Below are 22,821 nucleotides of genomic sequence, written 5' to 3' on the forward strand. Positions count from 1 at the left end.
AATCAGTATGTTTGACGACCATCGGAAAGTTGTTTGAACTCTTTCTGACTGACTTTGGAGATGTTTACACTTACTGCCTGCAAGCCTTTCTCATACATACCAGTTTCGATAACAATCTTTCTAATGCCGCCATGTAGAGCTTCGGCGACAAAAACATTGCCTTTGTTTTTAACATTCTAACATATTCTTATTAAAGCAGTATATACAGTTAGCTTCAAAAGAGTTATTTACAAAAACATCTAATACAAACTATACCGAGACAAACAAAGTTTATTTTTTTAGAATATTCACATGGGACTTAACCTAAGTGAAAAAATCGATGTAATGTGCTTTGGAATATTTAATATTTAAGCTACAATCGAGTTTTTACACTTTGCTTATAATCATATTCACTCAGCTCGCTCGCTGTTTGACTTCCACTGATCCAAATTAATTCATTTACCTGGACTTATAAGAAAATTACTGATTTGACAATTTTAATCAAAAATAAATAAATAATAGCAATACACTTAAAGCGAATTAAAAATAATACAAAATAATGATAAATAAAATATTATGTTTTCAGTTTTAATTAAATTTGTAAGTAAAGATGAATACACAAGAGATCGACCAAAAATCGCTCCACGATCGACGGGTTGAACACCCCTGATATATAGGCTTAAATGTTAGTTGAAACTTATGTTGAAAGTAATGGAAATAAAGCATATCACATAGGAATGAAATTAAATGGCAGTTTAAAGTAACTGCAATATTTCATTTCCTTACAGAGACATCATCAGAAAAACAACATAAAATCATAACATGCACAAAGTGGAAATAGATATGATTAAAGGAGGGCTCTAAAAAGGCTTCTAGATTGATACAAAAGAAATTTTTCAGTACATGGCAAGCAGAGAGAACTATGACTTACCTCTGGAGGTTGTGTAAGGCTGTCTGTCAGCCAGCAGCTTCATATCCATTCTCATTTACTCCAACTTATGTAAAAGTCTTATATACCAATTCCAAATTCCACATATTTAGCAACTTCCCAGAACAAAACTGCATGATCATTTTCTCCCAATCAGAGGCTGAGTGTCTACCTTGGTTATGGATACATCTTCAGATGTAGTTACCAGATCCATCGCTCTGAACCTCCAGTTTCTTCCAACACTTGCAATTTTATAATTATCCCTTAGTAAATGTATAAATTCCATTTCCATCTTACTCTTGCACCCTTTCCTCCCTCCACTCTGTGTCCCCATAGTTGGTCTCTCATAATAAATGCTTAGCCTGCAGTCATTGTGTTAATCTGCCAATGCATAGCATCACATCATCCATTTTGCCCTGTTGGTTTCTATCTCATACAAATGGCCTCAAATGAGCCATCTCCCAGCCATCCATCTGTCAACTGGACATCAGCACATGCTGTATGATCACTCAAATTCTCGATGATGTGCCACACCAGTCCTTGCCACATGGCCTTGTTGTATGCTTTTCTGGAGGATTCAACTCCCTGAAGATCAGTCACTCCATCCATCTCATTGACAGTCTAGTCTATCCCTTTTATCTTTTTCCAGGAACTTTACCTTCTATTATTGTTCTGAGAAGTCCTTCCATCCTTTCAATGTGTCCAGAATATTTCAACTTTCTTCTGTCAATATCCTTAAGGAGCCTTGAAGTTCTAGTGATCTTTTCTAATACTCATTCATTTGTACGTCTTTCAGCGTATGATATTCTCAACACTCTTCTGTAATACCACATCTCAAAAGCAGCTATCCTTTTCTTATCTAACTTCCTTAGGTTCCAAGTCTCACATTCATAAGTTGCTGTTGGAAAAACAACTGCATCCAAAATCCTCAACTTTGTTCCATGTAGATAATCCATCCTTCTAGATTTTAGACAAGTCGCTGACTGTTGTTATAGCCATTCATAATCATCTTTTGACGTCTTCTGAACAGCATTTCTTCACTTTAAAATGGATCCCAGGTACTCGAACTTGCTGACTTCCTCAATTCTTTCTCCATTAAGGTACACTTGTTTCACAGGAGCTTCTCTGTCTGTATTTCCTTTGAGAACCATAATCTTTGTCTTGCTAGGATTGAGCTGAAGTCCTCTGTTCTTACTGATCTCATTAACTTTGTTCAAGAATTTGTCCTAGTTCTTCCTTATCATTATAGAGAGTACTGTATCATCAGCATACCTCAGATTACTGATCAATCTACCACCTATCCTAATTTCTTGTCTTGAGTTCATCCAGTGCTACACATGATGTCCTCAGCATAGATAAACAAGTGAGAAGAAAGTATCTATGCTGAGGACATAGATATTTAATCAGTTAATCCAACATCTGTTCTTACTGTGGCTTCTTGTTCCCTGGAAAAGGAAAAACACGTTCTTTTCATTACTTCCCACAGTTTCACATGCTGAACACAGTCAAAAGCATTAGAGTGGTCTATGAAACACATTACCATAGAGAGTCTAAATTCTTTATACTTTTTTTTTTATGATCTGTCTAAGGCAGTGGCTCTTAACTTTTTCGAAGTCACGGAACACTTTTGATGATAAGAACAATTTTTAGAACACCAAAAGCATTAGGGTCATAAAGATAACAATAAAAATATGCATGTCGTTGCCTTTTATAAAAATGGAACTTATTTTAATGCTATACTTGAGCTTGTCAGCTTTTGCAGATTTCATGGTCCAATATGTGATTTAGCTACCCCTCATCTCTTTGTCTGTATTAGTGAGTCTTTCACACTTTTTAGTGTTTATATTGGTTAATATTGAGAAAACGAGCGCTCACAAATATGATGTTGAAAACTATAACAAAATTTTCAGTGCTCTTGTGGAGAGAGCTGGGTATTCGGCTTGGACAAAAATCCAAAATTCCTCAAGAGTTGTTTGAAAGAATTTCATTTTTAGAATACGATCCATTGACATAGATAACTAATTGTTCTTCTTCTTGTAAAGAAAATTCACAACTCGATGTATTAACTGTGCCAAATAGATTTTGTATCCAGTCATAACTGTGTGTACGTATTTAAGGAAGGAAAGTAACTTGAAACCTTTTCTTTCAATATTGTTAAATTTTTACATATTAAAAATAGTACCTATGAATGATATTATATATAGAAGTCAACACCCTTAGCAGTCTTCAGTTGTTAGGATTAGAATAGTCAGTTATACTCAGAACTGTGTCATGTGACATATTTCACTGGCGGAACACTTGTAACCAGTTTGCAGAACACTGGTTAAGAACCACTGGTCTAAGGCAAAGAATCTTACCTCTGGTATCCTTACTTTCCTAAAACCTGCTTGTTCCTCAGCCATCTCTGTATCAACTTTGGCCTCAATCCTATTTAGAATGATATTTAATAAAAAATCTTGCTTGCATGAGATATTAAACTAATAGTTCTGTAGTTCTTGCAATCTCCCCTTCTTATGTATGAAAACAAACTTCTTCCAGTCTCTATGCTATAATTGATCCTATATCTTTGTATTCTGTCTATGAAACACTCTTATCACTCCATCCCCTGTAGCCTTAACTCTACTGGGATTCCATCTGCACCTGGGATCTTATTACTGTTAGGCATGAAATTGAAAGAGCAATTAAAGAGCTTAAGTGGAGGTGGTTCCCAATCAAAATTTTACTGGTAGGAGAGCTTCTCCAAATTTTCCTTATCATTTGATATTGCATTCTTAATGATATTCTTTCCATCTGTTTTAGATTTCCAGTTCTTCTGTTAGTACTGCTCCATTCCTGTCTTTGATGACTTTTGATTTGGGCTTGAATTGATTTAGATCATGAACTAAACAAAACATCCTTTTATAATTGTACCTCTTCCTCTGGAACTCTATCTCTTCACATTTATTAGTATAAAAGTTTTCCTTGTCCTTCCTGATGGCTCTTCTGACTTTTCCATATAATCTCTTATATTCTTCAGTTTCTGTGTTTTTGTTTTTCCAACCACCTTCTTTTAATTAAATCTCATGTTAAATCTGATATACATGGATCACTTGGTCTTCTTATTGGGTTGTATCCTAGTCTCCACAAAATCATCTGACTGAGTTGATGTTTCTTTTGTGAACCCACTAGGAATTACTCTTAACATCCAATCTAGTGGGATGTGCCTGACTTAGATTTCAGAGTCTGTCTTACTTTGGCTCTTACTAGTTGATGATCTGTATCACAGTCTGCTTCAGGACAAGTATGCACATCAGAGATGCTTGTCTTCAACTGTTGCAGAGCCACGATGTAATCAATCTGGTGCCTTGACCTATATCAATATTAGATGTCCAAATATAGATCTGTCGTGGGTGTTTCTGGAAGCAGGTATTGGAAATAACTAATCTGTTAGCATGGAAAAATTGCACCATTCTTTCACCACGAGTATTACATTCACCCAGACCAAACATGTCACACTCAGGCATAACTCTCACAGCTACCCCATTATGCTTTCAGTCACCTCCTGAATAAACAACTAGCTTACCATCCTGTCTTTTAAAGTGATCTTCTCCATTCCATCTGATCTCTGTAATTCTCAGGATGTCAGTTTTATACCTCTCCCTCTCTTCACAGACAATATCAAGAGTACTCATCTGTAGACACTGAAATTCCCATCTGCTTACATCAAGTTCTCCTCTAAGATTAATCCTATACCTTCTGTATTCCTCATTCACAATATCACTGACTTTTGTTGGAAACCGTAAATATATTTCTCAAACAGGACCCCCCCCTCCCTCTGCCTAATCCCTGAACATGGCTCTGATTATTCTGCAGACAGCTGATGCAGCATGAGATGTATTATAAGTCACAATCATATTAACATTTTAGAGTTAAATCATCGCAAGAAAAAAAAAAAGCAGTAGTTGCAGAGCTCTTTCCCAGATATCTGGGAAGTTTTGTTCATCATGTGTTTTTTTTTTTTTTTTTTTTTTTAATAAAGTCCTTCAGTTATCATCAGCAATACTCCTTCTACTGGTAAATAAATCCATTACAAGTCAATAGGAATTTCTGACCTAAACGAATAACTGCTGTAATGATTTTCATGCAAAAATCAGTAATCAAAAGTCAAATAAGCAGGAATAAGATAGAATAACAAAGAAATTAGTCAAAACTCTAAATTAGCTTTATACAAACATTATTCAAACCTGTTTAACTTATATATCTGAGAGCCGATTTAGAAATAAAACATTTGATCAAATACTGGGGGCCACAAATAAGAATATGAGGAAGATTGAGAGTCAAAATATGGCATCCCTGGCAGTGTTATGCCACCCACTTCTGGCTTTTATTTTAATTTATACTTGTTTTTCCTTATTTAGATATAATTAGCTTTTACCCTAATTACTCTTAAGATCTAAACCAAAATTTTGCCTTCAGTACGCAATATAGAAATACTATCTATATTCCTGGCCAATTTCTAGATTAATCACATGTATCAATTATTCGGACAAAGGGTTTATCTTTTGTTAGGGACAAAATCCTTTGTGATTACTGTCTGAGATTGTTTCCCAATCAGATACTGGCAAATTTATTTGTTACACTGCACCAGCCAATATCTTTAAGTTAGAAGGAATTCTTAACTAGGGAAACTTTCTCAGATAACATACCGAGGTGAATAATCTAACACTTATTCTTAGTACTGAAATTCTCAATATCAACTATGTTTAATATCGGTTGCAATCGTGTCTTTTAAATATCTGTTCTACTCCGCTTAGGTTCCGTTTTTATGAGTGGTAATTTGAATTCATTCTCAGGCTAATGTCAGGTACAAAACATAAAACACATTTATTGAGATCTTAAGGTTATACATTTCTACATTCATGCACTCAGTCAATTTTATGTCATTCTAAAGTAAAGAACTAGTTAAACCAACTAAAACATAACTGGATATAATAAATAGTTCCTTCTATGAGGTTAAGCATTAAACTACACGTTATACAAGTCTTAAATTTCATCCATTCATTTCTCTTCTAAAATACATTAGTTATTCACATAAAATACTTGTCATAAATCATCTATATACTTTCTCTAAAAAAATGCTCAGTGGAGTTAAGCCACTGCTATTATCGATAATCACCTAAGAGTTCTATACTACGTTGCTCTTGCTCATTAACTATATAACATTTCTTCACTCTAAGTGGGAAAGGAATAATAAAATTCTGTATGTTACCAGCTTTGGGGAAAATTAACAGATCCGTCACTTAATTCACATTTTCGTCTTACATAGCTCGATCTTTCTTTCCTGAAAGGGGGGTCAGAACATCTTCGCTAAGCCTTTATCCACGTGGTTACTTATAGAGGTCATCCTACTTGGCTTTACCGAATGTTTGGCGATGTGCCCACATTTTGTCTGGCTCTGATGCCGCTAGTCCTCATCAAAGTTGCCAGTTCAGGAATTCCATCTTGAGGAGATAGCTAGTCAGGGTGCTGGAACTGCAGGTGCTGACATCTAACATCTCAGGGCTATCTGGAATCCATCAGAAAGCGAGAGAGAGAGAGAGAGAGAGAGGCCCAACATCCACCCACGTAAAACCCCCAGAAAGGGTCAGGAGAACAAGACAAAAAGCCTCGAGAGAGGGGAGCAAACCCCCCTTTTATTCTGCATCCTTGGTGCCCTCTTTACTGCCCCGTTCTTCCTCACAGCACTCGTCTCTTTTGCCCACGAGATGATCCAATATACTGCATCTCCTTGTGTAGCATCTTCACTGGAAAACGAACTAGCGCCGCTTTCCGTGTAAATGCTTATGCCTCAAGCCAAACGTTCACCCGAACGATCCGCCTGCGAACTTTGGACTTTTGTTTACACTTTGATAAACATTTGATAAACACTTTGATAAACAAGTTTTCTTATATAATACTACTTTTAAAGGTATTTATAGCCCTATTTACAATCCTTTTGATAGCTTAAGTGCAAGTTTCTCCTTGTTGGTATGTTAGACTTGTTAAATCTTGAATCAATGAATTTTTTTATAAATTCTCCTATTCAAGATCTAACAGCACCATCACATTAAAAAATGAGGATGTTATGAAGTAACTGGACATTGTTAGTATTCAGCAATGCATGAACATAGCTGATCTCAATGTGGTCATTAAAACAGAATGGGAGAGGAAAGCATAGCAAAACCAGTATCTTTTGCTAGAATGTTTGAAAAAGACAAAGATCTAATTTATTGATAGTCTCAGAATGCCTCCAACATATATATCGGATCCAAAAAAGTATACATGTATAAATCCTGTGCGCTTTTGTCTCCAAACCAAGATGAAGTTGCGACTATCAGTAATAACCCAATCAAAAAGACTTTTCTTATTTCTTTGTTTTTTCCATGTGAATTTATTGATAGTCTCTTCACTGACAGTGAGTTTGTGTCTCAAGACACAAACGGCATGAAAAAAATGCAGAATGACTTAATGAGTCATAGAGAGTAGCAGAATGACTTGTAGTGAGTGCATCTAGTGTGAATGGATTTAAGGGAAGGTATGATAGCTGGTTGGGGTGATTTATAGCCTCCCTTGATGAGTCCTTGACTCCCTGGAGGTCTCAGATAATCATAATAACTTATTCATTTGCTTTGATGAGCAAATGGATTAAGTCTTTTCTTTAAGGATTAATTACACTGAATTTCTAGTTATGGTGGTGGAAGTCTGTGTGTATTATTCTGTTTCTGTTGATTTCCAGTAAATAGAAAAAAAAAAAAAAATACAGAGAAACATTGGTAAAAAATTGGGATAGCCTTATAAGTCATTTTTGTTTATGGTTTGGCTGATGGATATGGGCTTCATACCTTTCTTTATATATTCTTTCTAATAAGAAATAATTTCTGTGTAGAACTTTATTTTTATTCCAATGAATTCTACACTGCTTGGAAAGAAGTTAATGGACCCCCCCCCCCCCCCATGGGCAAGATGCATCGTGACATGTAATGAGTCGTGTTTGTAGCTGGTATAAATTGGAGGAATATGATGCTCCCTAGTCAGTGCAACTGTGTCTGGGTGAAATGGCTGTGAGAAGGTAACTGATGGAGTTTTAAAGAGGCATTGTGATAGGATGCCATGTTGCAGGCCTATCTGTTTGACAAATTGGGCCATCTCAGGTTAACAATCAGTGATACTATACTGAGATGAAAGTGCAGAGAGTCAACTGCAAGTGCTACCTGCAGTGGACGACCCACAACACTCACCAAATATGACCATAGGATGCTATAAAGAATGATGTGTAAAAATCACCATTCGTTCACTGACACATTGAATGCAAAGTTCTGGGCATCGACTGGAACACAAATCAGAACTACGGCTCACAACATTGGTTCCCTTGGTAGGACTGCAATATGCAAGCCCCACGTTACCCAAACTAACTTGTCATCTTCCATAGTGCAAAGAGTGTGTACATTGCACAGTGGGATGTGGTAGCTTGGAAGTGTTATGAAGCGACAAATCATGCTACACCTTCTACTGAGCAGATGGATGAGTGTGGATGTAGCGGATGCCTAGTTAACGTCTCTTACTAGAGTTCATAACTCCAACCATGAAATTTGGAGGTCGCTGTGTGATGGTATGGTATTGTTTTTCCTGGTTTGACCTTGGATCTCTGTTTGTGGTGCTACAAATATTGAACGCTGAGAGGCATCTGAACATTTAGACAATGCAATGGTTTCTACATGAATGACCATTCTCTGTCTCTCAGCATGGCGCTATGTTCATAAGGATGCTGCTGTAACTGCATCGTTTATTGACATGAACATCACAACTAACCTCCATAGAGCCCTGATCTCAACCCTATTGAATATCTGTGGATGAACTGGAGCATCAAGTGAAGCCAAGGGATGTTTATCTCTCAACCGTTATTGTGCCTACAGGAAAAATGGACCAAAATTCCCATTGATTGCTATTGTATGCTTGTGGAAAGTATGCCCCATAGGATTTCTGAAGTCATTGCATAGAAAGTCCTACATTTTATTGAGGTGAGTGCCATGGCTGTTTGTTCCTCAATTACGGTGCCTGTTGACTTCTTGCTAAGCAGTGTATATCTAACAGATATAGTGTGACTTACCAAACCTGACCTATCAGACTCATGTAACAGAAAATAATCTTGATGTTCTTCTGAGCAAATCTGAGAAGCAGACCAACCAGTTTGCTCATAATAAGAAAGCCATGTGAACACTGCATCCTGTAGATGAATCAGTTAAACACTACTCCAGAAATGAAATTTATATATGTATAGAAAGGATTAGATGTTATTAGTTATTTATAATAGCATTTCTTGGTACGAACCAACACCAGAGAAATCAAATATTTTACAGAATTTTTGCTCATTGTCTTCATCACACAAATTACAACTGTGACAAGCATACAAGACTTGACTAAATTATTGTAGAAATAGTTTAGCTTGTAACTGAAAACAAACTATCATCCTAATATTGGAATGGGATATCACAAGATTTTGGAGAAGTCAGGCTATGGTCTCAGAATGATGGTTTCCCAGATCTTTGGCAGATTAATGCAGCCCTATTTGTTGAGATTTGGGGGAGTGCTTCATAGCCACTGCTGATTTCAAAATTAGTCTCTCAGATGTATTGCAACTTCTAAATACCAATGTCTTCTTCCATTTAATCATATGTGAAGGAGTATCCAGAGCATGGTCTGCCAGTTCAGACTTGTCATACAGGTGATTGCAGATGTAATTTTTCCATCTTCAAAGCATGTTTGCTGATCTATCACTCTGTCTAAAGTAGCTAAACTATATACACAAGGGACTTTTTGATGTCTAGGATATGCAAGAGGATGAAGGTAGCTAGCTGAATGAGTTTTGAAAATGGCATGGAGTTCATATTTGTATAAGACTTTATTATCTTTTCTCATGTTACTGAACATAAGGGATGGGAATGGTTTTGTTGTGTTCTTTGTGTGTTGGTTACAGGAGAGATGGGGGAGGGGGGTACATGCAGCATCCTAGCCATCCCCCCCAGAAAATAGTGTTGCAAAGGTACCTGTGACCTGTTTCAAGGGCTATGTTATTTGAACAAATAGCCTTAACTGAGTAAGCATTTTGTGAGGATGCCATACATCCAGATAAAGGAGAAACTAGTTAATAAATTATATAAACAAAGTGGATATTAGATTCAGCATTATTTCAAAGCCGAATGTAGAAACTGTTACACCCTGATAAGCCAAGAATGTGAAAATTTCAGTTATCATGGTGTAACAAGAGAAAAAGATAAAACCCTGTATAAGTAGCTAATACAAAAAATTTAAAGAAAGAAAAATATGCGTGCATCCAAGTGAAAATTAAAGCAAAAATTGTTTGTTGAACTAAATAATAAAAAGGGGAATTTTATTTCAGTTGTGATATGAAAAAAATAGGTTAAGTATGACAAAGAAGATTTGTCATAAGAATTGTATGTGAGGAGAGGCTAGAGATTAAAATATTCAAACAAATTCTTAGAAAATTTTGGAAAGGGAATTAATTTAGAGGCTAGCTTAAACAAAAGACCATCGCTCAAGAAATTCCCGAATTGAGGCATCGTCACGTGTCAGTCGCGTGCACATGCACCGCAGCATGTTTTGGCAGATTTGATTTCACTCACCAATTAGAGTGGTGAGTGAAATCGACTTCAATAAAGGGGGAGAGAAAAGAAATTGAAGAAGGTGCTGGTAGGGGCAAATCGTATAAAAGGGTTAGGAACCCCCCCCCCCCACACACACACAGGGCTTTTAGATTCCTCTAGAGTTTTCGGATAGGTCTCATGGGTTTTCCTGAGTGGTGGGTTAGGAGTTGTATCTCCACCTGAAACAACAAGGAAACAAAGTGTGTGGGATTTCGATTCTGTATTCCTATCATAGGAAACGAGGAACGCCATTTAGTTGCAAGGAAAGGGCTTTTGGATTCCTCTAAAGTTTCATATAGGTTTCACAGGTTTTCCTGAGTGACGGCTTAGGAGTTATCTTTGTCCAAAACAACAAGGAAACAAAGTGCACGGATTTCGATTCCGTGTTCCTATTGCAAGAAACGAGGATCACCGTATAATTAAAAGAAGGAAGATATTGTCTGTGTTTTAACATCCAGTAATCGTAACGAAAGAAAGAAATCAGTAAAGAAGTCAGTGAGTGCCCACGTGGTGAGTTTCACTGCCGCAAAAATAGATGATCCTATGTGTGTCAGTAATTCAAGTACGAAAAGTATAGAACGTGAAATCCCAGTTTAATGGCAAAAGAACTTAGTAGTGATAGGTCAATGAAGAGTTCATTCTAGAAAGGTACAAAAGGAAAAAGGAAGAAACTAGTGTAGGAGACCCAAGTCAAAAGAGGTACTGTAAAAATCTCGTGTTAATTGAAATCATATGTATTTGTAATTATTATTCAATTATTGGACAGTTGAAGAAATTTAAGAAGAATTATGCTAGGACTTTAGTACTTAGAATGAGAGTAAGCTTGATAATATTATTTAATAAGTATTCACATGCCTAGGGAATCAAGTATGTCTATTGTATTTGTATATGAGGGTTTTAAAGGTCAATAGAATGTATTAGCATCAAGAAAGGATAGTTTAACCTATATTGTTTAGTAAGTTAAATAGAGCAAACTGATAACGTGTCCATGGTAATATTGCATTGTAGAGCATTCAGAATAGCATAGGGTTAAGTTATGTGTTAATTAGTTCTGGGATTATATAGATTTTGTTGTATGTATAGAATCTGTTATGGCCGCATGATCGCAAATCCCATATAGGATCATAGCCTAATACTTGTATGTTGCTAATGTTAACTTGTAATTATTTTTCTTAGTATTGAATTGATGTTTTATGATAGAACATTGAATTGTACCATGTTTAAGAATTTAATAAACTTTTGTTCATTGAAATTACAGTAGTCTGAAATTGCTGCCCACTGCACCACTTGAAAAACGTACGAACCTAATCACGCGGGGGAAAATATTTTGTTAAATTGCAAGATAAGGGTCATGACTGCATATTAGTTATACACTCAGACATATTTTGGTAATTGCTCCTTGTTTATGAATTATATATCTTAAACTAAATGTCTTGAAAGGCGCCGTATAATATAAATATTAGGGACACTAAGGGAAGGAAAAGCTTGAGTATTTGGGTGATATCTCGTACGTAGATAAGTTTTGGATAAAGATAAGTAGAGATTCACTTGTAAAGATAAATGAAAGTATAAAAATTGTAAATAGGGACACAACAAAACTGAAAGTTTCGTAAGTTGACCAGAGAGCTTGCAGAATATATTCCTCAGCATTCATGAGTTGCCTTAGTGTGGACTACTTAAAAGACATAGGCTCTGCCCAAGCGTCTATATGTGTGCCTTTTATTAGTCCATTTTGATAATGTTTTGCTGGCCTGACAGCTGTTTTGAACTGGTTGATTCTCTTCAGAGACCAGGCAGAAACCTTAAGCTAAGGGAACTTGAATGCTGAGGATTGTATTCCCACAAGCTCAATGGTCAACTTACGAAACTTTCATAGTTTCTACATTTGGCTTGGAAATAATGCTGGATCTAATATCCACTTTGCTTCTATAATTTTGCATTGCCAAACTGATGCCTTTTGGTTCTTTATTTTAATAATTAGTTAATAAATGTTTGAAAAGTCTTTTTTGAAAGTCTATTTTTCTATTGAAATAATTTCATATTACTCTTAATATTATTCCAGTCTTCTCTGCAGATTAAAAAAAATAGTGGTTTAATCTGCAAGCCATTTACAATGGGTATCTACTAAGCTATGACTTCAAATTTTAACAAAAAATGTTAATTTTTTTTATTTTTTAACTTCCATGAACAGTCTTGTTTGTATAACCTTTCAGTATTAGGTAATTTTCTATATGAAGTTTTTACTCTAAAAGAATCCTAGAATATCCTCCTGGATATTTTAAACTTAATTTTTAAGCACCTTTATATACAATAATCATGTTGGTTTTGAATATAGGATTAGTATTATAAAAGAATTTTTGATTCTGGAATTCTATCTTCTGCATATATTTTTACAGTTGATTCAAAACAAATTGATGAGCAGAAACAAATTCCAAGTAATGTTTTGCAAGGATTAAAAGATTTAGGCTTATTTGGTTCCCAAGTTCCAGAGCAGTATCGTAAGTCAAATTTTCACATTACATTTTTGAAAATCTTTATAATTGAAAATTATTTTATATTACTCTTAGTATTATTCCAGTCTCTTCCTTTTCATAAAGAGAAATTCATTGGATGTAATGATATTTACATTACATCCTTTGGATGGCAGTGTAATACTGTATTGCAATCAATATTACAGAAATTCAGCAGTTCTTAAGAAATTCTCAGAAATGCCCTACTGCAAAGGTGTCTTTGAATAACTAAGAGGGGCACCTTTAGTTCCTTTATACATCTCATACCCTCCCCCAATCCAATTTTGTAGCTCATTTGCAATTACATGACATTTGGAAAAATTTGAATTCGAATCCTGTCTAAAACATCAGGAACCTTTTATATATGGGCTTTTCATTTGAAGGTGAGGTTGATCATAATTCCAACCATACCTACCTTTGGATGCAAAGACTTTTGTTTGAATATGTGATGAAAAGAGTTTTGTTCAAACCGAAGGGAGTTATCAGTCTCATGCAGAAGCAGGAGAGTTTTTCCTTCCAGTAACTTGAGTTTTTCATCCTGTAAAATAGGCATGATTGGTCAGAACAACATACAGTTTACAGACATATTACACTGGCATAGACTTAGTTATTATTTTGAAAACAACTGAAGTCATATCAGTTTCAATACCAAACTTTGCATTATCTTCTCACTTGGATGCAAACCTTCTATATTATAAGCTCGCTCCAATCTGTCTCAGACATTTCCAAATTATAGCCCTCTTCTTACACCTTCTGGCAGTCATATTGTTTACTATCATTCTTGACCTCCTTAGCTCACCATCATCATAACCTGGTTGATATTCACACTTCTCTATCTTGCAAAAAAAAAAAAAAATACTCCCAACAACACAAATCTAATACCATCGTATTGCTTATTTCTTGCAGAATTCAAATTGCACTAATATTACTGTTTCATATACTTTTCATTTTGCTCAACAGCCTCAAGTTCATTTTCTGCAGTATCCCTGTCCTGCATGCACACACTTATTTGCCACTTACTAATCATAATCTCTTATGAGAGAATCTCTGTACAAGACAGTATCACTCTTCCTGACAATCTGACCTTCAAAAACTTCATTGTACTCCCCCAGTCCTCCCTTCTCTAGCCAGTTTTGTATTGCACATTTCTCAAATTATTCTCATCCTCTCTCTCCCCCTCCCTCTCTCCTTCTATCCACTCTTCCCAATTTCATTTACTTTCATTTGCATTTCCTTCATTCACATTCTGGCAGTCACCACCATTCTCACTTTTGCAAATTGTACCACCACTTTTCTCCCTGTCACTGATACCTATAACTATTAACTCACCCATTCTGTCTCCAGAATTAGCATTCAAAGCTACTCTCTAAGACCTTTCAAAGCTTATTCTCCTAATCAATGATGAACACAGGTGACAGTTAGTTGCAAGGTATACCTGAAGCTAGAGTAGCCAGCCATTTCATTATGCACTTCATCATTAATCACAACCAACTTAAGATCAATTATTATTATTACATGACCCCCCTCTACGGAGTCCAAGAATTTATCACAGAATGCAGCATAAGAATTCATCACTACTGCTGATGGGACTTTTAAAAAAAATATATGCACACACTCACATACTCTAAATAAATAGAAAATTTATTATAATTTAGGAAGAAAAGTTAACTTGACAAGAAATTATATTCTTGTTTTCATCAGTATTTTATCCAAGTGTGAGTAAACAAAAGTTACCCACCTGTGTTGTAGCTTAGATGTCTGTGGGATACAATATGGGATTTTTAGGATAAAAGTGCAAGTCAGTGTGAAGTTAAGTGTTCTTATACAAGAACAATTAACTTCAAGTTTATTATTTAAAGGAGTTGGCTTTCTTTTAGATAATAAAGGAGTATCACTAGCTTGTCATAATATGGTGGTACTGACACTCCCAATAATTACACTTTGCATAGTACTGCTGTCCATGCTAACCAGCTAATCTGACAAGCAGTAAATTATAGTTAACATGATTTTGTGAAATTTAAATGTCCTAAATCAGTTCTCAACTAAATCTTAATCCTTACTCACTGCCCACAATGGACGATCCAGGTGTTCAACTGTCTCTGCATGCTGTACGTCATAATTGATAAAGGGAATACCAGTTCAGTCAGTAATTCAGTATACAAATAGCAAACTATACTTCATAAGAGTATATAACATGGCACACATATGTAACATGGTTCAAGAGCTGTTGCACAACCTGGATAAGAATTGATCAATAGGGGCAGATGGGATATCAGCATATACACTAAACAGATGTTCAGTCAAATTGGCTGGGCACTTGGCATGGTTGTATAACTTTAGTCTCAACTCACAAATGATACCACAGGAATGGAAAGTATGTATGATAGTTCTGTTATACATGAGTGCTGCAAAAAACTGATGTATATCACATCTGGCCTATATCTCTGGAGTTTCTCCAGAGATATCTATCAGTGTCTGGAGAAATGTGTTGACGGATAAGTTATACTTTCCAAGGGGGATGGCATGTTTTAGCGATTTGCTCATATTTTATAATAATGTTGTGGCTCAGTTACATAAAAGGAATGGATACACTGTGATACTGTTAGACCTTGTTAAAGTATTTGTGCATGAAAATGTGTTTAACTCCCACTGAGCACATCCAACACAAGGGTTGAAACCATTCTGTATAGTTATTTTTCCCAAAATATATTGCTTCTCATGGATACCAATATACTTGGTATCACATAATGAACCAAAATAAAGTGTGGTTCATTATGTGATACCAAGGCAATTGATGTGAAGGCATCAGCCTTTCTATGCAAGTAGACTAGTCATGCAGCTATTTCATATATTTGTTTGCTTACACTTGGGTAAATATTTAAAAAAAAAAAAAAAATTATCCCATACACAAGAGGGTTGAGGAACCCATAAGAACATCACTGCAATGTGTGTGGAGTGCAAATGAAGATTCAGATAGTAGTTTATTGATTTTTTTAAATTATTTTTTGTTAAAGAGTTGCAGGTTGTAGTTGTTTGGGAATACTTAGGAATACTTCATGAAGAAGGCTGTTCCAGAAGACAGAAGTAGATGGAGGATGAGGAGAAGCAGGTTCGATGCATTTGCAGTTGCACAGTAATGAGATGCTGCTCTGTATTAGCAGATGCAACAGAAAGTGGAAGAATGATGGTTGTTAGTTCAGTGGAGCAATGACCATTGAAGTACCTGTAGAATAGGTGCAGCTGAGACACTGCATATGTGAGATAGTAGTTGAAGTAATTCTGGTAATTCTTTAAAAGAGAGATCGTCTGTGAGCCTAATTGCTTGTCTCTGGACAGTGTCAATGATTTTACGCAAAGCTTTATGTGCACATCTGAAACATATGAGCAGTATTCTAAACATAGGCAGATTTAGGATTTATATATATAGTTAAGGGGTGTTAAGGGTCAAAGCTGTCTAACTGATAGGAGACCTCCACATAGCCTTTAAAAGAATGCAGAGAACTGACCAGGGCTTCTGACCTAATGTCCAATCCGCAGCTTCTAGTGGTGCACCCTGTTGGGTATCTACCTGGATACTTAATGAACTAGGATGGGCTGGCAATTTGGAATTTAGCCGACCAAATTGTATTCCTATTGGTTAAACCAAAATACAAAATGATGGTACAACATGACAAAATTTCATGCCGGCTGGAGCGTCGCCCGGTTAAACAAGGCTCCCGTTGTTTTCGCCAGGGAACCAGGGCGAACAGCGAAAAGTCAGCTACTGGAACAAATCTGAAAACACAACCCAACTCAACATCACCAGAGTTAAAGATCGGTACTATCAACATAAGAAGCCTGAATGGCAAAGAAATGAAGCTAGCTGAGGAATTAGATAAGCACCAGATCGACATAATTGGGGTGACTGAAACAAAAAAGATAAAAACTGGTGAGATCTTTCTGAGCAATAAATACAAAATGTTATTATAATAAATTTAGTTTAATCCTTTATCCCAGTGTGAGCAAACAAAGTTTGCTTTATTTTTACCCAGTCCTGAAGATATTTTACAAAATATCTTCAGGACTGGGGTAAGGTGGTACAACACCAGGGACTCCTTGAACAGGTGGAGCAAGCTACCAACACTCCTATCTCAGTATCTCCCATAATGCAAAACACATCTCCTTGCGGATATGTCTAATGTTATGCATTAAGGGAAGGGCCACAACCCAGACTAGTTTCGACCTTTATTGAGGTCTCTTCACTGGGAGCTAGGCCCAAGTGGAGATACCAGGCAGAAGCAATAGCAGGTCATCTCTACCTATAGGAGTTGCCAAATGGTGTGCCACCCTTTTTTAATAAATTACTCTGGATTTAGAGAAAGATGTTGAAAGTTTATTTTTCACTTGGTTAGAGTATAATAAATTTAGTTTAATCCTTTATCCAAGTGTGAGCAAACAAAGTTTGCGCCTGAAAGTATCTTCAGGACTTGGGTAAGGTGGTACAACACCAGACACTCCTTGCAAAGGTGGAGCAAGCTACCAACTATCCTATCTCACTATCTCCCATAATGCAAAACACATCTCTTTGCGGATATGTCTAATGTTATGCATTAAGGGAAAGGCCACAACCAAGACTAGTTTTGACCTTTATTGAGGTCTCTTCAGTGGGAGCCAAGGAGATGTGTTTTGCATTATGGGAGATATTAAGTAGGAGTGTTGGTAGCTTGCTCCACCTTTGCAAGGAGTCCCTGGTGTTGTACCACCTTACCCCATTCCTGAAGATACTTTCAGGCGCAAACTTTGTTTGCTCACACTCGGATAAAGGATTAAATTAAATTTATTATACTCTAACCAAGTGAAAAATAAACTTTCAACAAAATGTTATATTCAGGAAATGACAATCAAGGAAAAGGAGTAGCCATAGCATTTAACACAAAATACGAGGCTCATCTTCTTGAATGGCAGGCAGTGTCAAGTAGAGTGATTTGGGCAAATATCAGAATAGGGAACTGGACAATGAGACTTGTTTGTGATTATGGTCCCATAGAAGGTTCTACTAAGATAGAAATGGAGGAATTTTTTGATGCTTTAGAAAAAGCTACTGACACAATGAAAAAGGAAAAGTTGGTCCTTGTTGGGGATCTAAATAGCAGAGTAGGAAGTGATTGTCAGACATACAAAAATGTTTTGGGAAATTTTGGAGAAAAGAGCAAAGCTAATAATAATGGCAAATACATGTTGGATTTCTGCTCAAGACGTGGACTGGTTATTACTAACACCATGTTCCAACATAAAAATGTGCACAAATTCACATGGAGAGAAGTGGCAAGGAATAAGAAAAGTCTCATTGACTATGTTATTGTTGATAGTGATATTTTCTCCCTGGTGCAGGACACCAGAGTGTACAGAGGATTTGAAATTGGAAGTGATCACTGTTTAGTCTCGAGCAGTAGAAAATTGAATTTCATATTGAAAAGAATGAAATGTAAGAAAGTTTTAAAGCAAATAAAAGTTGAGCAGCTCTCAGATGTGAACTGTAAACTAAAATACACAAAGATTATTGAAGAAAAAATGAAAGAGTTTGAGAACAGGAACCAAACCTTGGAGATTCACTGACAAGCCTTGAAGAAAACCCTGATTGATTCTGCTTGAGAGGCATGTAGTGAGGTCTGCAAGGACAGAAAAGTCAGAACTCCATGGTGAACACAGGAAGTTAAAGAGGCAGTAAAGGAAAAGAAGAAGAAAGCATATCAAAGGTTTCTGGCAAATAAGTGAGCTTGTGCTCTTAGAGAATACAGAGACAAATGTAAGAAAGCTAAACACAGTGTAAAACTAGCGAAACAAAAGTCATGGGAGGACTTTGGCAATAGAATATATTCTGGAGGTTGTTGAAGAAGCTTAGGAATGGATGAAGGAGTGCTGTAAAAGGAGTTAGAGATAATAAAAGTGACATGAAAACAGGAGAAAAATATATCCCTGAAGTATGGAGTAATTACTTTGAAAATTTGCTAATGAAAAGCTAAAGCAGTGATGACAGAGCACAGTGATAAAAAAAACACTGACCAGGCATGCAGTCAGGAATACATATCGATACTTAAAGTAGAAAAAGCCATCAAAGGCTTGAAATGTGGAAAGACAGATGATATTCGACCAGAAATGCTGAAGTATGGTGGTATAAAAGTCTTACAGTGGCTGCACTGCATAGTTCAGAATGCATGGGCAGAGGGACGAATTCCCGTTGATTGGAGTAGAGCTCTCATAGTACCCATATATAAAAAGCAAAATAAAACTGAATGTTTGAATTAAAGAGGTATATCCCTACTGAGTGTTCCTGGCAAGATCTATGCAAGTATACTTTAGAAACGGTTGAGAAGAATTGTGGAAGAATAGCTTGGTGAAGAACAAGCTGGATTCAGGTCAAATAGAGACTCTCAGGATCAGATCTTCACTTTATGACAAATAGTGGAGAAATCATGATAACATAATAAAGATCTGTATTTAAGTTTTGTCAATTTGGAAAAGGCATATGACAAGGTGCCAAGAGAGAAGCTATTCAATACGCTACAGTTATATGGTGTCAGTGGGGCATTATATCGAGCAATACTTAGTCTTTATTTGAGTTGTAAGTCAGCAGTTAGAATTGATGGAAGTACAGGAAGATGGTTTAATGTTAAAACTGGTGTGAGACAAGGATGTACATTATCCCCTCTGTTATTCATTATCTATATGGATCACATTTTGAAGGAAAGTGGTATTAAACATGATATCAAAATTGGAGATGTTAATGTCAGTTCTTTGCTTTATGCAGACGATGTTATACTTTTAAATAAATTCGCTACAAGTCTGCAAGATTATCTAACTAAATTGAATAACTGTTGTAATAGAAATGGTATGAAGGTCAGCATTAAAAAGACAAAGGCAATGAAAATATGTAGAATTGTTGAAAATGTCAACTGTGTTGTGAATAGGGAACCTGTAGAACAAGTGAAACATTTCAGCTACTTAGGTATGATTTTTAGTGAAGATGGTAAATTAAATATGGAAATAGACAACAGAATCAACAAAGCTGGTATGGTAGGAAGTCAATTGCATAAATTCATATGGAATAAGAGAGAAATTAGTCAGAAGACTAAATTAGCTGTATACAAGACAGTGTTCAAACCAATTTTAACTTATTGATCTGAGAGCTGGGTTAGAAGTAAAACACTTGACCAAAGACTAGAGACCGCAAATATGAGAATCCTGAGAAAGATTATAGGCATGAATAGATGGCATCAATGGCAATATCATATGAAAAATGAGGATATTAGGAAAGAACTTGGCATCGTCAGCATCCAGGAATGCGTTAGCAGAGCTAATCTGCTAATCTCAGGTGGTATGGTCACCTAAACAGAATGGGCGAGGAAAGATTAGCAAAACAAGTGTTCTCTGCCAGGTTGGCAGGAAAACGACCCAGAGGAAGACCAAGATATAGGTGGATTGATACGGTACAAAGTGCCTTAGACGATAAAAATATAAGATCTGATAATGGAGTCTTGACAAGTAACAGACTGATTTGGAGGAAAATTGTAGGTAGGAAGTTAGTAATGATGTAAATTTTTCATGTAGTACTATTATATCCTGTACACCCCTTGAGGGTACATGTCAGGAATTTGATGATGATATATAATAAACATGTTGCTCTCCACCCCAATTTCATTTTGTAACGTAATAAATAATAATAATAATAATAGGACTGTAGCTTGATGTAGTCAAGGTGTTTTTTTTTTTTTCACCAGAAGTCAGGCCAATAATTGTTGTAACAGTTAGTCAGTAACTTTAGCAAACCGTGTAGATTGTAGTGCAGCTTGTTTCTCTGTATATATGTGTATGCTGCAGATGATGACCTTGATATGAATGTCGAAGCATCGAGTGTTCATTTTGGTTTATATTAAACTAAAGTTTTGCTCTAACACAGTAGTTGTCTCTATAATTTTCCATAATGTATTCTGATCACCGTGTAAGCATGAAAGAAAAGATTGTAAAGGTAATGCAGGACTGGTGTTAGCTCTGTTGAACAATGTTTTAGAACAATTGGAAAGATGCCATCAGCACTAGAAGACTTTTTAGTGTCCAAGTTATATAGTAGATCATTAAACTGTAAATGAATAAAACAAGAATATAGTTGGCAAGAATTCTTGCCAATTAAAAAATACCAAGTGAAAAAAAAATTCTACTCTATTGCTTTAGAACCCAAACATGGAACTTTTTTCTCAAGGCACTTCAGGTCTATAAAGATGGTGGTCTCATACTGAACAATGAAATTCATTGCCCAATTAAAAGATAATTGTAAACAGCCATGTCCACAGCAGGATTCGAACCCAGTGTCTGTTGATTGAAAAGCAGATACTCTAATCACTTAACTTACCAGGCTAGCAATCTATATTTCAACATCAGTCCTTGTCACATCTATTACAGCCGAATATCCATTTGGATGATAAGAACTTTTCAAAGTAATTATTCAGTATTCTATCACGTTTTTACCATTAGCATTAATAATAATTATTGTACCATAGTCATTCTTCCTTTTACCTGCCACATAATGCAAGAAGTCTTTGAAGTTACTTTATCTCATTTAATTAATTTCTTCTCACACTCTGAATTTGACTTCCTTACCATGCTTGGGTGACCCTTCTTGTTTGAGGTTTTTGTTCTTCTCATGAGCTTGCTGATGACCTTACTCTTGAAATTCTCTCCAGAAAGTAGTCTCTCTCTCTCTCTCACTCACACACACACACAGAGAGGGCATTGAGATTCATCTACTTTCTAAAGACATTCACGGATATTTCCTTTCCAGTTGTATTCAGACCAATATACTGGAGTTTGAATACCCACAGTCTGTTGGTTTTGAGAGAGAGAGTGATGCTATTCAGTCAGCATGTTCGACATACTTCATTTCTCTTGAGTAGTAACAATAGTGTTGCAATTAAAAAAAATCTCATAAATATGACTTTTTTACTTAAATATAAAGAGCCAATAGGCTTCATTTCGGCAATATAAACATTATTCAAATTAAGGGGATATTAAATCCCACATTGTTTTAAAACCGAATAAGAAACTCAAAGATTGGAATCAAATTTTGGTCTAGCTACTCACTGATGAAGCCTCAAAAAAGGCTGAAACCGGTCTGGGTAGTGACCTCCCACCATAATGTAATAACAGCATACATTTCCTAGGAAATGTGTTTTTACATTATGGAAAATACCAAGATTAGTGATCAGGACTTTCCCCACCTTTGCAACGAGTTGCCTGAGATTGTACTACATACTAGGACCTACTTGCATTAGCTCACGCTAGTAACTGCCGATACTTTTATAGTTTACTATATTCAGCATGAAACTCTCTGATTCCAATCTTTGAGTTTCTTATTCGGTTTTAAAACAATGTGGGATTTAATATCCCCTTAATTTGAATAATGACTTTTTTAAATATTATTTTACATAGTTATAATAATAACATGGACACAATGATTTGTGCAAATAGTTCTGATCAAACTATAATGAGGAAATACATGTTCCTTTTAATAACTATTTATTTTCATAATTACCGAAAATTTATAGCAAATAATTATATTTACAATAGATGGACTCAACCTTACAGCAACAGAATTTGCTAAGATTACAGAAAACACTGGCTGTGATTTTTCAATTCAAGCTACTCTTAGTACACAAGCTATGGCAATTCAGGTAATAATTTTTTTTTTTTT

General features: G+C 35.8%; 1 protein-coding gene across 1 annotated transcript in view; it reads left to right on the forward strand.

The window, feature by feature from the left end:
• LOC150108335 (complex I assembly factor ACAD9, mitochondrial-like) overlaps positions 1-22,821 on the forward strand; it is a 387,096-nt gene that overhangs the window by 21,942 nt on the left and 342,333 nt on the right. The window contains exons 3-4 of the mRNA XM_090415744.1: positions 12,984-13,085; positions 22,698-22,801. Coding sequence (XP_090271870.1) covers positions 12,984-13,085; positions 22,698-22,801 — 206 coding nt within the window. The remainder of the gene's footprint in view (positions 1-12,983; positions 13,086-22,697; positions 22,802-22,821) is intronic.

The sequence above is a fragment of the Typopeltis vanoorti genome, chromosome 3 (assembly GCF_054136105.1).
Source record: "Typopeltis vanoorti isolate ZY-2024b chromosome 3, IOZ_Tvanoo_1.0, whole genome shotgun sequence".
Classification (NCBI taxonomy): domain Eukaryota; kingdom Metazoa; phylum Arthropoda; class Arachnida; order Uropygi; family Thelyphonidae; genus Typopeltis; species Typopeltis vanoorti.